Source organism: Bubalus kerabau, chromosome 12 (assembly GCF_029407905.1).
Source record: "Bubalus kerabau isolate K-KA32 ecotype Philippines breed swamp buffalo chromosome 12, PCC_UOA_SB_1v2, whole genome shotgun sequence".
Classification (NCBI taxonomy): Eukaryota; Metazoa; Chordata; class Mammalia; order Artiodactyla; family Bovidae; genus Bubalus; species Bubalus kerabau.
Genome location: NC_073635.1, coordinates 23,974,737 through 23,987,583, shown reverse-complemented (window position 1 = coordinate 23,987,583; position 12,847 = coordinate 23,974,737). Strand labels below are relative to the sequence as shown.

General features: G+C 40.9%; 1 protein-coding gene across 1 annotated transcript in view; it reads left to right on the top strand.

Moving 5' to 3' along the window:
- FREM2 (FRAS1 related extracellular matrix 2) overlaps positions 1–12,847 on the top strand; it is a 150,142-nt gene that overhangs the window by 60,403 nt on the left and 76,892 nt on the right. Inside the window, exon 3 of the mRNA XM_055542311.1 lies at positions 12,017–12,163. Within this exon, the coding sequence (XP_055398286.1) occupies positions 12,017–12,163 (147 nt within the window). The remainder of the gene's footprint in view (positions 1–12,016; positions 12,164–12,847) is intronic.

Below are 12,847 nucleotides of genomic sequence, written 5' to 3'. Positions count from 1 at the left end.
CTTGTAGTAATGTGCATGGTCCTCTTATACAAATAGGAATTAGGGAGCCACCTCACTTCACAGGGAATTAACTAAATGGTGCTAAACCGGTTACTCCAAGAGGTACAGGAGAAAGAACGGTGGCTTTCATTTCCCTGCAGAGTCTCCCTGGGGTTGGGGGGAGGTGTCTGGCGCCACAAAAGGAATTAGGCTCCAGTTTGAACAGAAACCTGAAGGCTATTAAGTTTATTTTAAGAATGTGTTGCCAGAGATCTAATAAATTTCTCCGTTGCCGCAGGCAGTGCATGCGTGAAATCTTGCTGCACCAGGTGTTTGGTTGTGTTTTTTTTTCCTTTCCCCAAAAGCAGGAGAGGGTGTGAATCTTCTTGACAGACTTAACTGACACACTTTTGATGAAGTAGTTATTGTTTCTATGAAAGTATGGTGGTTTTTCAATTTTACTCCTATTTGTAAATGTGGAGGGGGAGAGGAAATGATAGTAAATTAATTATTCCTGGTTGCTTTTAAAAGAAATGAATAAGTCTCCCCACATTTAAATATGTATATAATATTTGATCATTTTAAACACATGACTTTTATGATTTTGTGCTTAACCACAGTATTTGAGATCACAGTCTCTTAAATGGAAAGACCAGTAGACTAGGAGTGAAAACCTCCAGGATTTATTCCTCTTCTGCAAATAGCTGCTTTGTAATCTTATTCAAATCACAGCCTTTCTGGATCTTGCAAAAACAGGGCCATGAGAAAAGATGCAATCAAGAGTTCATTCTTGCTCTAAAGTGCTTGGAGTTTCTACATGCCTTGTTCAACAACATAATTATTTCTTGAATTAGTTGATGTTCTTGATTCGAATACAGAATCCCACTTTCATTTTCAGAAAATAGTCTCCCTAGTTACTCATATTACCACTGGAAAATGATGGCACTAGTTTTTAATTTTGACTGCACGTGATCAGCTTGGAACCCGCCTGTTGTAAATGAGAGTTCATCTTGAAATTATGCATTTGCCCTGTCGTTTGTCCTCTCTAGAGCTACCTCTGAATTCCGTATCCTAGGCATACATACCAAGAGGGAAGACATTCATTCCACCAAGTTTAAACTCCTAACTAAGAAAGCAAAGTATTGCACGATTAGGTTTGATTAAGGAAGTATTTTAAGCCCTAGATTAGGAGATATAAGCTCATAGTTCTCCCCTTACTTTTTTCATTTTGTTACAGGCGCTGAAAATAAGCACATTCCTTTTTTCTCTAGAGATGGAGTTGGGGGAAGGGACATGCTTGGAGAACTCTGGAGGACTCCTGCAGGTTGGGGCTTGCTGACTGACCCAGCTGTGGCCCTGATGGAGCACATCCGTCAACCTGGAAGAAGGGTTCTCCTCCTAGCATCCCTTGCTTTGGGCTCTGGCCCCCAGTTCATTCATAAAACCAAAGGGTCATATCCTTCTTAACTTTTCTGTGATTCAATCTCAGATATTTGAAAACTGACCTTCATACTCTTGTTTTCCCACTTAATTCTCATTGTCAGCCTCACTCTGCATAACACAAGAGGGCTTCCTGATGGTCCAGGGAAGCACACTCAGACCATCAGTTTTGCTTCAGTCCACAGGCAGTCATTTAGAAATTAGGTTAAAGCAAATTAAGATTCAGCTGGAGTCACCTATACATAGAATGGTGACCTAAAGGAAGTGATCTGATTACTCAGAAGTGTAAAAGCAGTACTAGCAGGCTGTATCTGAATCCTAGGTCTATCACATACTATTGTTGCTGTTATTGCTTAGTCGCTTAGCTGTGTCTGATTCTTTGTGACCCCATGGACTGTAGCCCGCCAGGCTCCTCTGTCCATGGGTTTTCCCAGCCAAGAATACTGGAGTGGGTTGCCGTTTCTTTTTCCAGGGGATTTTCCCAACACAGAAATTGAACCCACATCTCCTGTGTCTCCTGCATTGCAGGTGGGTGGATTCTTTACCATTGTTCCAACCAGGAAGCCCATGTCTCAGTGGTCAAGAATCTGCCTGCTAATGCAGGAGATGCAAGAGATGCAGGTTTGGTCTGCAGGTCAGGAAGATCCCCTGGAGAAGGAAAGAGCAACCCACTTTAGTATTCTTGCCTGGAAAATCCCATGGACAGAGGAGCCTGGCAGGCTACAGTCCATGGGGTCACAAAAGAATTGGACACGACTGAACTTGAACTGTGGTGTTGGAGAAAACTCTTGAGAGTCCCTTGGACTGCAAGGAGATCCAACCGGTCCATTCTGAAGGAGATCAGCCCTGGGATTTCTTTGGAAGGAATGATGCTAAAGCTGAAACTCCTGTACTTTGGCCACCTCATGCGAAGAGTTGACTCATTGGAAAAGACTCTGATGCTGGGAGGGATTGGGGGCAGGAGGAGAAGGGGACGACAGAGGATGAGACAGCTGGGTGGCATCACTGACTCAATGGACGTGAGTCTGAGTGAACTCCGGGAGTTGGTGATGGACAGGGAGACCTGGCGTGCTGCGATTCATGGGATCGCAAAGAGTCGGACACAACTGAGCGACTGAACTGAACTGAACTAATGCATGCTAAAGCTCAATTCCACGTAGCTTATGTGATATTTACCCAGATATCACAGTGCGTGTGTGCTTTTTTCTTAGGAAGGGTGTTCGTGTAAGTGCCTTTCCTAAGAATAGCCTAGAAGACCTCTGCACAAGCATATGTATCCATAGAAGTCAACATGTGCTATGCTTATTTCTCTCCCCCTCCGGGTCTTGGTCATGGTACTTGTTTTTCTATACATTTCTACATATATTCTCTACATGTCTCTGTGGATCTGACCCCTTGTGCTGAGCACCCTAGTTTTTAGAACGTGTTTGATAGTGGGAGGGCTTCCCCCGTGGCTCAGCAATAAGGAGTGTGCCTCTGAATGCAGGAGATGCAGGTTCAATCCCCGGGTCTGGAAGATCTCCTGGAGAAGGGCATGGCAACCCACTCCAGTATTCTTGCATGGAGAATTCCATGGACAGAAGAGCCTGGTGGGCTACAGTCTATGGGGTCGCAAAGAGTCAGATACGACTATGTGACTAACACTTACTTACTTACTCCCTCTTTGTCTTATAATATCCAGTTACTTCAACAGAAAAAGGAGAGGGAAATAAATATTGAGTAAATGTCCTGAGCTCCTATCAAATTCTTTGAAGTTCCCCTTTTACTGAATTTCTTATCTCTGTTCTTATACTTAATCTTCCAGGAACACTTCACCTCCCCTCCCCACCATCTCGCTGAGTATCCAAATACCTGTGCTTAAGCCTGCATTTAAACGCTATCTCTGCCGTGAATTTGTCTTTGATTCCCTCAGGTCAGCATAATCTCTCACTCTTGTGAGCTCCCCCAGCTCTTTATCAGTGCCGCTTTCCTAGCACTTGTCAACCTCTAGCTTATGCACATTATCTGTGTACTCGAGCCATCTTCCACGGTTGAGTGTCAACTCCTGGGGGTGGAAGGTGGATCTTAAGAGCCAGTTGGCTCCAGCTTTGCACCTGGTGGTTTTCCATAAACAGTAGAATCCACCTGACTATAAGGGCCAGAAAACAGAATTCCAGGAACTCTCAGAGGTTCTGTTATGGAAGATTCTAAGGTCAAGCAAACTTTTTGTTCTTTTTTTTTACTAATTAATTTTTCTTATTGGATTATAGTTGATTTACAATGTTGTGTTAGTTTCTGTTTGTACAGCAAAATGAGTCACTTATATCCACTCACTTTTAGATTCTATTCCCATGTTGTTGTTCAGTCGCTAAGTCATGCCCAACTGTTTGCAAGCCCATGGACTGCAGCACACCAGGCTTCCCTTTCCTTCAGTTCAGTTCAGTTGCTCAGTCTTGTTTGATGCTTTGCGACCCCATGGACTGCAGCACATCAGGCTTCTCTGTCCATCACCAACTTCTGGAACCTACTCAAACTCATGTCCATCGCATTGGTGATGCCATCCAACCATCTCATCTTCTGTCGTCCCCTTGTCCTCCTGCCTTCAATCTTTCCCAGCATCAGGGTCTTTTCCAAGGAGTCAGTTCTTCGTATCAGGTGGCCAAAGTATTGGAGTTTCAGCATCAGTCCTTCCAATGAACACCCAGGACTGATCTCCTTTAGGATGGACTGGTTTGATATCCTTGCAATCCAAGGGACTCTCAAGAGTCTTCTCCAACATCACAGTTCAAAAGCATCAATTCTTTGGCTCTCAGCTTTCTTTATAGTCCAACTTTCATATCCATACATGACTACTGGAAAAACCATAGCTTTGACTAGATGGACCTTTGTTGGTAATGTCTCTGCTTTTTAATATGCTGGCTAGGTTGGTCATAACTTTTCTTCCAAGGAGCAAGCACCTTTTAATTTCATGGCTGTAGTCACCATCTGCAGTGATTTGGGAGCCCCCCAAAAATAAAGTCTCTCACCATTTCCACTGTTTCCCTATCTATTTGCCATGAAGTGATGGGACTGGATGCCATGATCTTAGTTTTCTGAATGTTGAGTTTTAAGTCAACTTTTTCACTCTCCTCTTTTATTTTCATCAAGAGGCTCTTTCTGCCTCACCCTATCGCTTTCTGCCATAAGGGTGGTGTCATCTGCGTATCTGAGGTTATTGATATTTCTCCCGGCAATCTTGATTCCAGCTTATGCTTCATTTAGCCCAGCATTTCTCATGATGTACTCTGCATATAAGTTAAATAAGCAAGGTGACAATATACAGCCTTGACATACTCCTTTCCTGATTTGGAACCAGTCTGTTGTTCCATGTCCAGTTCTAACTGCTTCTTGACCTGCACACAGATTTCTCAAGAGGCAGGTCAGGTGGTCTGGTATTCCCATCTCTTTCAGAATTTTCCACAGTTTATTGTGATCCACACAGTCAAAGGCTTTGGCGTAGTCAATAAAGCAAAAGTTGATGTTTTTCTGGAACTCTCTTTTTCAATGTCTTTCATTATCTCCCACAGTTTGCTCAAACTCATGTCCATTGAGTTAATGATGCTATCCAACCATCTCATCCTCTGTTGTCTGCTTCTCCTCTTGCCTTCAATCTTTTCCAGCATCATGGTCATTATAAGTATTGAGTAGAGTTCCCTGTGCTATATGATAGGTTCTTATTAGTTATCTCTTTTATATATAATAGTGTGTATATGTCAATCCCAATCTATCCCTCACCCCACTTCCTTCCTGGTAACCATAAGTTTGTTTTCCCCATCTATGACTCAATTTTTGTTTTATAAATAGGTTCATATATACCATTTTATAAGATTTGATGTATAAGTGATATCACATGATATTTTTTTCTGTCTGACTTACTTCATTCAGTATGACAATCTCAAGCAAAGTTTAAAAGTTCATCCTAACACCAAAAGGGCAATGAAATAAATCCCTTATTTTAATTTTCATTTTTGATTTTCACAATAATTAATAACATTGATGCTGATGGTAGTTGCATGGCCACTGCCCTTACTTTCTAAGAGAACAAGACTGCTTAAGAATCAAATTATCAAATTTTCCCTATAAATTAGGTAATATTGTTATCTTAATCTTTTCTATATTAATATCTATCTCTACTGCTGATTTAAAGCTTGATATCCAGCTTTTTCAAACAGCCATATATTTGATTTCCAATTCACTCCCAGGCTGAACTTTATTCTAAACAAATGGAACTGTAGCAAGCTAGAGTCAGACATGACTGAGCAACTGAACTGAGAACTGAGCAAGCTAGAAAATCTTAGGGCTTCCCTGGTGGTTAAGATGGTAAAGAATCTGCCTGCAATGCTAGAGACCCAGGTTCAATAAGAAAATCTTAGCAGGTTGGAAAAATATTACCAGTGGAATTATGTTCTATTGGAAGCTAACTTTCTTCATGAAAAAAAGAAGTTGTCAGAGCTTAAACAGGCACCCAGAAATGACCGTTTATTTAAGCACAAGTCAAAGTCGAGACACTAGTTTTGTATTGAAAGCAATGTGCTTTGTCTTTACAGAAATTAGGCAGCCCTAAGTTCCCAGGGAGGGCTAATTGAAGGTTGTGACTCTTTGTTATTCTAAAAAAAATCTGTTGTGTTCCCATTGAGAAAGAAGCTGAAGATGACTGAAGACCAGCTGGAAAAGTTCAAAAGAGGTCTTTTCATCACAGCCTTAATGGCTGTGCTGTCAGGGTTTGGGGACAAAGCATTTGGGAGTGTAGTTATCAGCTGTCAGACACCTGTTGTATGGATTTATGACACCGGTTACGACTTTAATTTGTTTCCAATGGGAATAGCTTCTTGATGGCAGAATCTCTTAGAAAACCAAAGAATGACGTGGAAGTGAAATTTTGTCAGTTTTTTAGGTTGTTTGCTGCTGCTGCTGCTAAGTCGCTTCAGTCATGTCCGACTCTGTGCGACCCCAGAGACGGCAGCCCACCAGGCTCCCCCGTCCCTGGGATTCTCCAGGCAAGAACACTGGAGTGGATTGCCATTTCCTTCTCCAATGCATGAAAGTGAAAAGTGAAAGTGAAGTTGCTCAGTCGTGTCTGACTCTTAGCGACCCCATGGACTGCAGCCTACCAGGCTCCTCCATCCATGGGATTTTCCAGGCAAGAGTACTGGAGTGGGGTGCCATTTCCTTCTCTAAATTCATCTAAAATTTCACATTCAGTAAGCTGTGGCTATTATTATTAAAAGGGTCAACACTGATTATTCCTATACTTTGAGGTTTTATGGGAATCTACATGGTAGGTAACCTATAACATGTAATAAATAACATGTCTTTACATTCTTTTTCTGTGGACTAGTTTTTGAGACGTTATTGAATTTGCTACAGTATTGCTCCTGTTCTATGTTTGGGGCTTTTTTTTTTTTTTGGCCACAAGGCATGTGGGATCTTCGCTCCCCAACCAGGGATCGAACCTGCACCCCTGCATTGGAAGGCGAGGTCTTAACCACTGGACCTCCAGGGAAGTCCCTTTACATTCTTTAGATGAAGTACAGAGTTCCATGTGCAAGACCCATTTTATTTTATTTTTTTTAACCTTAAATCTTTTAATGTTGCAGATTTTCATTCCTTTGAACTAAAAATAGGAGCTGCATCAAAATGAACTTATGTGCAAGGTCAGTTTTAATAATCAGAGTTACAATAAAGTTCAGCTTAGCTCTTCAGGTCCTTATAGCACTCCTGCACAATAAGTAGTGCCTAAAATTTTGCAGATTCTGAGATGCAATATGATTTCCGTATGTAGAAATCAGAAGAGTTATGTAGTATTTAATTCTATTTAGAGTGAAGCTTTATACACTAACATTCTAGCCTCTAGTAAGATATCTACTTAAAAATCCTCAATGTAGACTGAACACTGAGCATTTAAAACAATTACCTGGACTGAGTCTTGGTCTTGTGAAGCAAAGTTTCTCAATGTTTCTTTGGAATTTTATTTCAAATAAAAGCTGAAAGAGGTGGACATATGAAGTCCTTGGTGGACTTATTCAGCTGTCTGTCACTTGAAACCCCTGATTAACCAGTAACCTGGCACTCTGATCCTTCCAGGACATAAACACCAACCAGAAAATAAGCTTTATAAATCTGTAAGTAGAGGTGAAATTGGCCACCCCTAAGACCATCTCTGCTACTTTATAATGCAACAGAAGGGTTAAACAGGGCTTTTGTCATCAATAACCTCTGGAGGTCTAATCTAGACAAATCCAAATTCCAGTAATTCACATTCATAGGCAATCATTTAAAATCTTTACATAGTGTTCATAGACGTATGCAAGACACTTTAGAAAGAGTGCTATGAAAAATAATTTTCTTTTGGAAATTCCCGGTGGTCCTGTGGTTAGGACTTGGTACTTTCATTGCCAGGGCCTCAGTTTCGATTCCTGGTTGGGGAACTAAGATCCTGCAAGCAGCATGGCACAGTCAAAAAAAGATTTTTTTAATTAAAATTTTTGTTGTTGTTTTAAAAATATACAGCGCTAAAAGGGATATGTTACATTTATATAGGATATTTATATTGCCCGATAAATGAAGCATTTCTGAACTTCTTTCGACCAAGATGTTAGAGTGTCTAACTCATTAAATCAGCATTTTTCTAACCATAAGCAAAATGAACTCCCTGCTCTCCTAGGTCATGGGTTACAATGGGAGGAGACAGAGTGAACAAATAAAAACGAAAGCGTAAATGGGATACGAGGTTGTGGAAAGCACTGTAAGGAAAAATTACCAGAATAAAGGCACTAGAAAAGGCTGGGTTTTTTATTGGTGTTTGCCATTTCATACTGAACATCAAGAAAAAGGCCTCACTGACTTGAGATTCTTAAAACATACAATATTTAGGAAAAGGGTAATATTTTCCAGAGTATTTCTAGAAAGAGAATCAGATCTTAAAATTAGCTAAAAATGATTAAAGAGAAATGGTATGCTTAATGATCTCATTATTAGACATAGGGGGAAGAGACAGTCAGAAAGAAAGTATACAGAACTATAATAAAATTCATTTGTTGAACACATTAAACACAAGAGTTACTGAATAGGTCAGATGTGATTAATCACAGTCAAGTCAAACTGTAGTATGTGTTTTATTTTTATTTTTTGTAAGCTGAGAACTTTTAAGAAATAAGGAATAAAACAGGAGTTGCACAGTATCCATTTTATAACTGAAAATCGTATTTACTCCATAGGCCTTTTATCGACAGTCAAGGAGGAAGTCGGTAGACCTCACAGTGTCCCGCCATTACACTGGCTTTGGACTAGCAGATGAATTTGACCAGGGCCTGTCCTGGGGTGGGGGAGTCGGGGGGGTGCTCGGGTAGAATAAGCATGAAGATAAAGAATTACAATTACCCTGATTGAAGATACGGAAGAAGTACCCACAGCATGCTAAGCCAGGCTTCCTGAGCTGGTGATTTGGCCTTAAACAAATTAAGGAGGAGCAGGAAGCTACAGGTATTCTGAGCAGAAGACTTCCCACATGTAAAAATCACTCATCAAGTTCAGAAAACAATGAGAAGTTGGGTATGAGTGGCTGTTCCTCCCCGTGGAGAAGCGATGGGACACGAAGCTGTAGGTATTCAGATGGACTGACTGGCTTGATACAGCTGGACCAGAAGTTCGGAAGAAAGTCTAGGACTTGATGGAGCCACAATCTGAATGAGAGGGAAGTGCAGCATAAAGTTGTTTTCAAGTAATAATGAGAAATCAGAAAGCTGTTAGGTATTAATTTAGGTAATTAAATGTTATTCTATTCTTGTTGGGTATCTATGACTTTCTAGAAGAAATGTTCTCAATAATAGAACATAAAGGCAATAGTGTAAAAAAGTATTTTTAAAGACAGCAAGACCAGGTCTTGGTGATGGTAAAAGAATGAATGGCCACTCTCAGTCTCTGATGAAAATGACTACAATTAGGAAATGTGTATAACTAAACAGTAGGAGAAGATATCCAGTAAATTGCAAAACTGCCCAAAACAATCGAGAGATGAACAGATGCAGAATTACTGAGATGAGAGGGCTGGAATGATGACAGGAGGCTTCATGGAGGAGATGGTAAAGCGAGACTTTGAGTAGAAAGTTCAAGCAGAAGAGTGATGGGGACATCATCATTGTAGGCAGGAAAGTAGAAGTGACAAGAAGGGCCAGGGTGACAAATTCACGGAGCAGCAAGACTCTTGGCTAAACCTCAGAGTAAGCAGGTTAGAGGCAAATGGAATAAGAGAGGGTAGGTGAAACCAGAAATCTGCAAAGATTGCCTCATGGCTTGATGTGCGCTGCAGCTGTAGGGAGATGGGGCAAAGGAGGACTGGGGATTTAAGGCAGATTAAGAGTCAGGCAGTTGGTGAGCTGGGTAGATTTGAGAATGCTTGGTGCATCGCGAGGAACCGGCGAACTTTTGTTGAAGGAGGCTACATTTGTATCACACTGTAATGCATGCATTGGAGAAGGCAATGGCACCCCACTCCAGTACTCTTGCCTGGAAAATCCCATGGACGGAGGAGTCTGGTAGGCTGCAGTCCACGGGGTTGCGAAGAGTCGGACATGACTGAGCGACTTCACTTTCACTTTTCATGCATTGGAGAAGGAAATGGCAACCCACTTCAGTGTTCTTGCCTGGAGAATCCCAGGGACAGGGGAGCCTGCTGGGCTGCCGTCTCTGGGGTCGCACAGAGTCGGGCACGACTGAAGCGACTCAGCAGCAGCAGTAGTAATGGATGCATGTAAGACTTATCTCACTTGACCCAAGCATTAATTAACATTACCTTCATTTTACTCTCCAGATGAGGAAACAGAGGTCTAGGAAAGAAACTTGCTCAAAATCAAACAGCAGATAGAAGTGAAGTAGGCTGTGGACTCCAGGTTGGGGAGCACTCAGCCTGTGCCGCTCACCCCCTCCAGAACAGTACCCAGTATCTAGGACATGGCAGGCACAATAAGTTAAGAACAGAATGTGGAAGGAACTCCTGTTCTCCAATCTATTTATCTTACATATTAAAACTTAAATGAAAAGTTGAAACATCTTCAACCCCACCCATCTAAACATCAAGCAGCTCCCTATTTGTAACGTCTCATGTTATATTCCTGCATTGACAAGCATCAATATTGTTTCTGTATTTTAAGTGTTTTAAGTATTTCAATAAAAATTTCATATTTTTTTTGTTTAATGGCTGAATTCTCTCTTTTTTTTTGAATTCTCTTTTGTTTATTTTTATATACCATAAAAATAATAAATTCTAAGATTTTCTATTTGGAGGCTAGTACAGAATGTATCGCAATGCACAGTCCCTTACAAATATATTTTTGCTTCTCCCATAGAAGGACTTACGAGATCACATGGTATGAACATCTTTTTGTTTTTACATGCATTGCCATGTAGCTGTCTAAATGGCTTGTGCTAATTTACTATTTAAACAGCAATAAACAAGAAAAACAATTTCCTTACGTAATCTCAGCTGTACTGGGTGTTCTCTTTCATCTTTAGCACATGTCATTTCAAAGCTCAAACATACTGCAATTAAAAAAATTTTTTTTCCAGCAAAGGTGAACATTTTTTTTCACGTGTTTGTTCACTCACTCTGTTTCTCCGTGTGCAGATTTTTTATTAAAGCCTTGATGTTTTCCTGTCTCGTTTCTCTCTCTAGCATAGCCTTGTGTGAACTCAGAAGGAAAGAAACTGAAATTAAAATTGTGCCTCTAGCTGTGTTTAGTATTTGGGCTTTTTCCCACCCTTTTACAGGAAGGCTTAAAAGCAATTATTGATGCCTTTGTTTATAAACCTCACCTTACTCTGAAATAATTGGTGTAGATCAAAGGAAATAGAAGGATACATGCATAGTGATCAGCTGATAACCACTTCTCTTTTCTTTTACCTAGCAGGGCAGCTTTCACATTATAGAGATCACACACAAGGTTTATTTTCCCCCGCATGGGAAGCCAGCTCCATTTTGAGGGGATGGTGGGAGGAGAAAGCCTTATCTTCAGTGTAGAATGAAATCAATGAAAGGAGCTGTCTGTTTGCTCTAAGGAATGGAGTGGACTCTAGTGGGGAAGGGAGGCAGAGAAGGGATATTTGTTTTTCCTTAAGTGGTTATAATTAAAGCCTTCCACCCAATTGCTCAGTGAACCAGAAAAAGGTATTTGTGAAGCTGTGTGTGTGTGTATGTTTAACACCACAAAAACGACTTGCAGCATTCTTTTTGGCAAAACTTGCTCTCTAGCGGCACCTTGTGGGGAGTGACTCATCCTTCAGCTGGAATATTTGATTTTGTGAAAAAACAGAATCACTTTTGGTAGTCCTGTGCTCCTTCCTAGTAATCCATTTCCCCTGCTAAAGACTAAGGCATTTTGCGAAGATTTATGCCAGCTATTGTGTGTCTTCGTAACAGTGGGTGGACAGTAAGCTGGTTTTCCTTGGATATATTCTAGATTGTGAATCAAGCCAAGTAACTAGAGGGATTCCTAATGCTACATCATTTGAGTCATCTTTGGAATGTCTAAGGTCATTCAGTAAACAGAGCACTAATCTGAGGCTTTACACTTTTGTTTTCCAGGTGGAAACAAATTAACCAAGCAGCATTTTCGTCTGAATTGGGCATGGATCTCCTTTGAAAAGGAATATTACTTGATCAATGAGGACTCCAAATTTCTAGATATCGTGCTTAAGCGTAGAGGTTATTTGGGAGAGACTTCCTTTATAAGTAAGTTTAATTTGCTCTTCTGTCCCCATATCCCTTTTTCTATCAAAATTTCATGATTTTATAATAATTAAAAAATGTTTCATTTTTCTGGTCTAGGTTTAAAGCTTAGGGAGAGATTGACAATTAAAGGCTCTTTAAACTGCTAACGAAACATGCCAAAAGTTTTGTGTTGAGGCTAAATCAAAGAAACAAAGGTTGAAAAATAAGGAATATGTAATCAAAATATATATCGCTTCAAAATTTCTACCTACATATGATGTTGCCCTGGTATATAAATTAACAAAAAAATGGCAATAATCGCTCATATGTGAAAATAATTTAAATGTCAATGGCACCCCACTCCAGTACTCTTGCCTGGAAAATCCCACGGACGGAGGAGCCTGGTGGGCTGCAGTCCATGGGGTCGCTAAGAGTCGGACACGACTGAGCGACTTCACTTTCACTTTCCACTTTCATGCATTGGAGGAAGAAATGGCAACCCACTCCAGTACTCTTGCCTGGAGAATCCCAGGGACGGGAGAGCCTGGTGGGCTGCCGTCTATGGAGTCGCACAGAGTCGGACACGACTGAAGCAACTTAGCAGCAGCAGCAGCAGTAGCAGATCTTAGAAGGTTGTTTAGTCGCTCAGTCATGTCCGACTCTTTGCAACCCCATGGACTGTAGCCAGCCAGGCTCCTCTGTCCA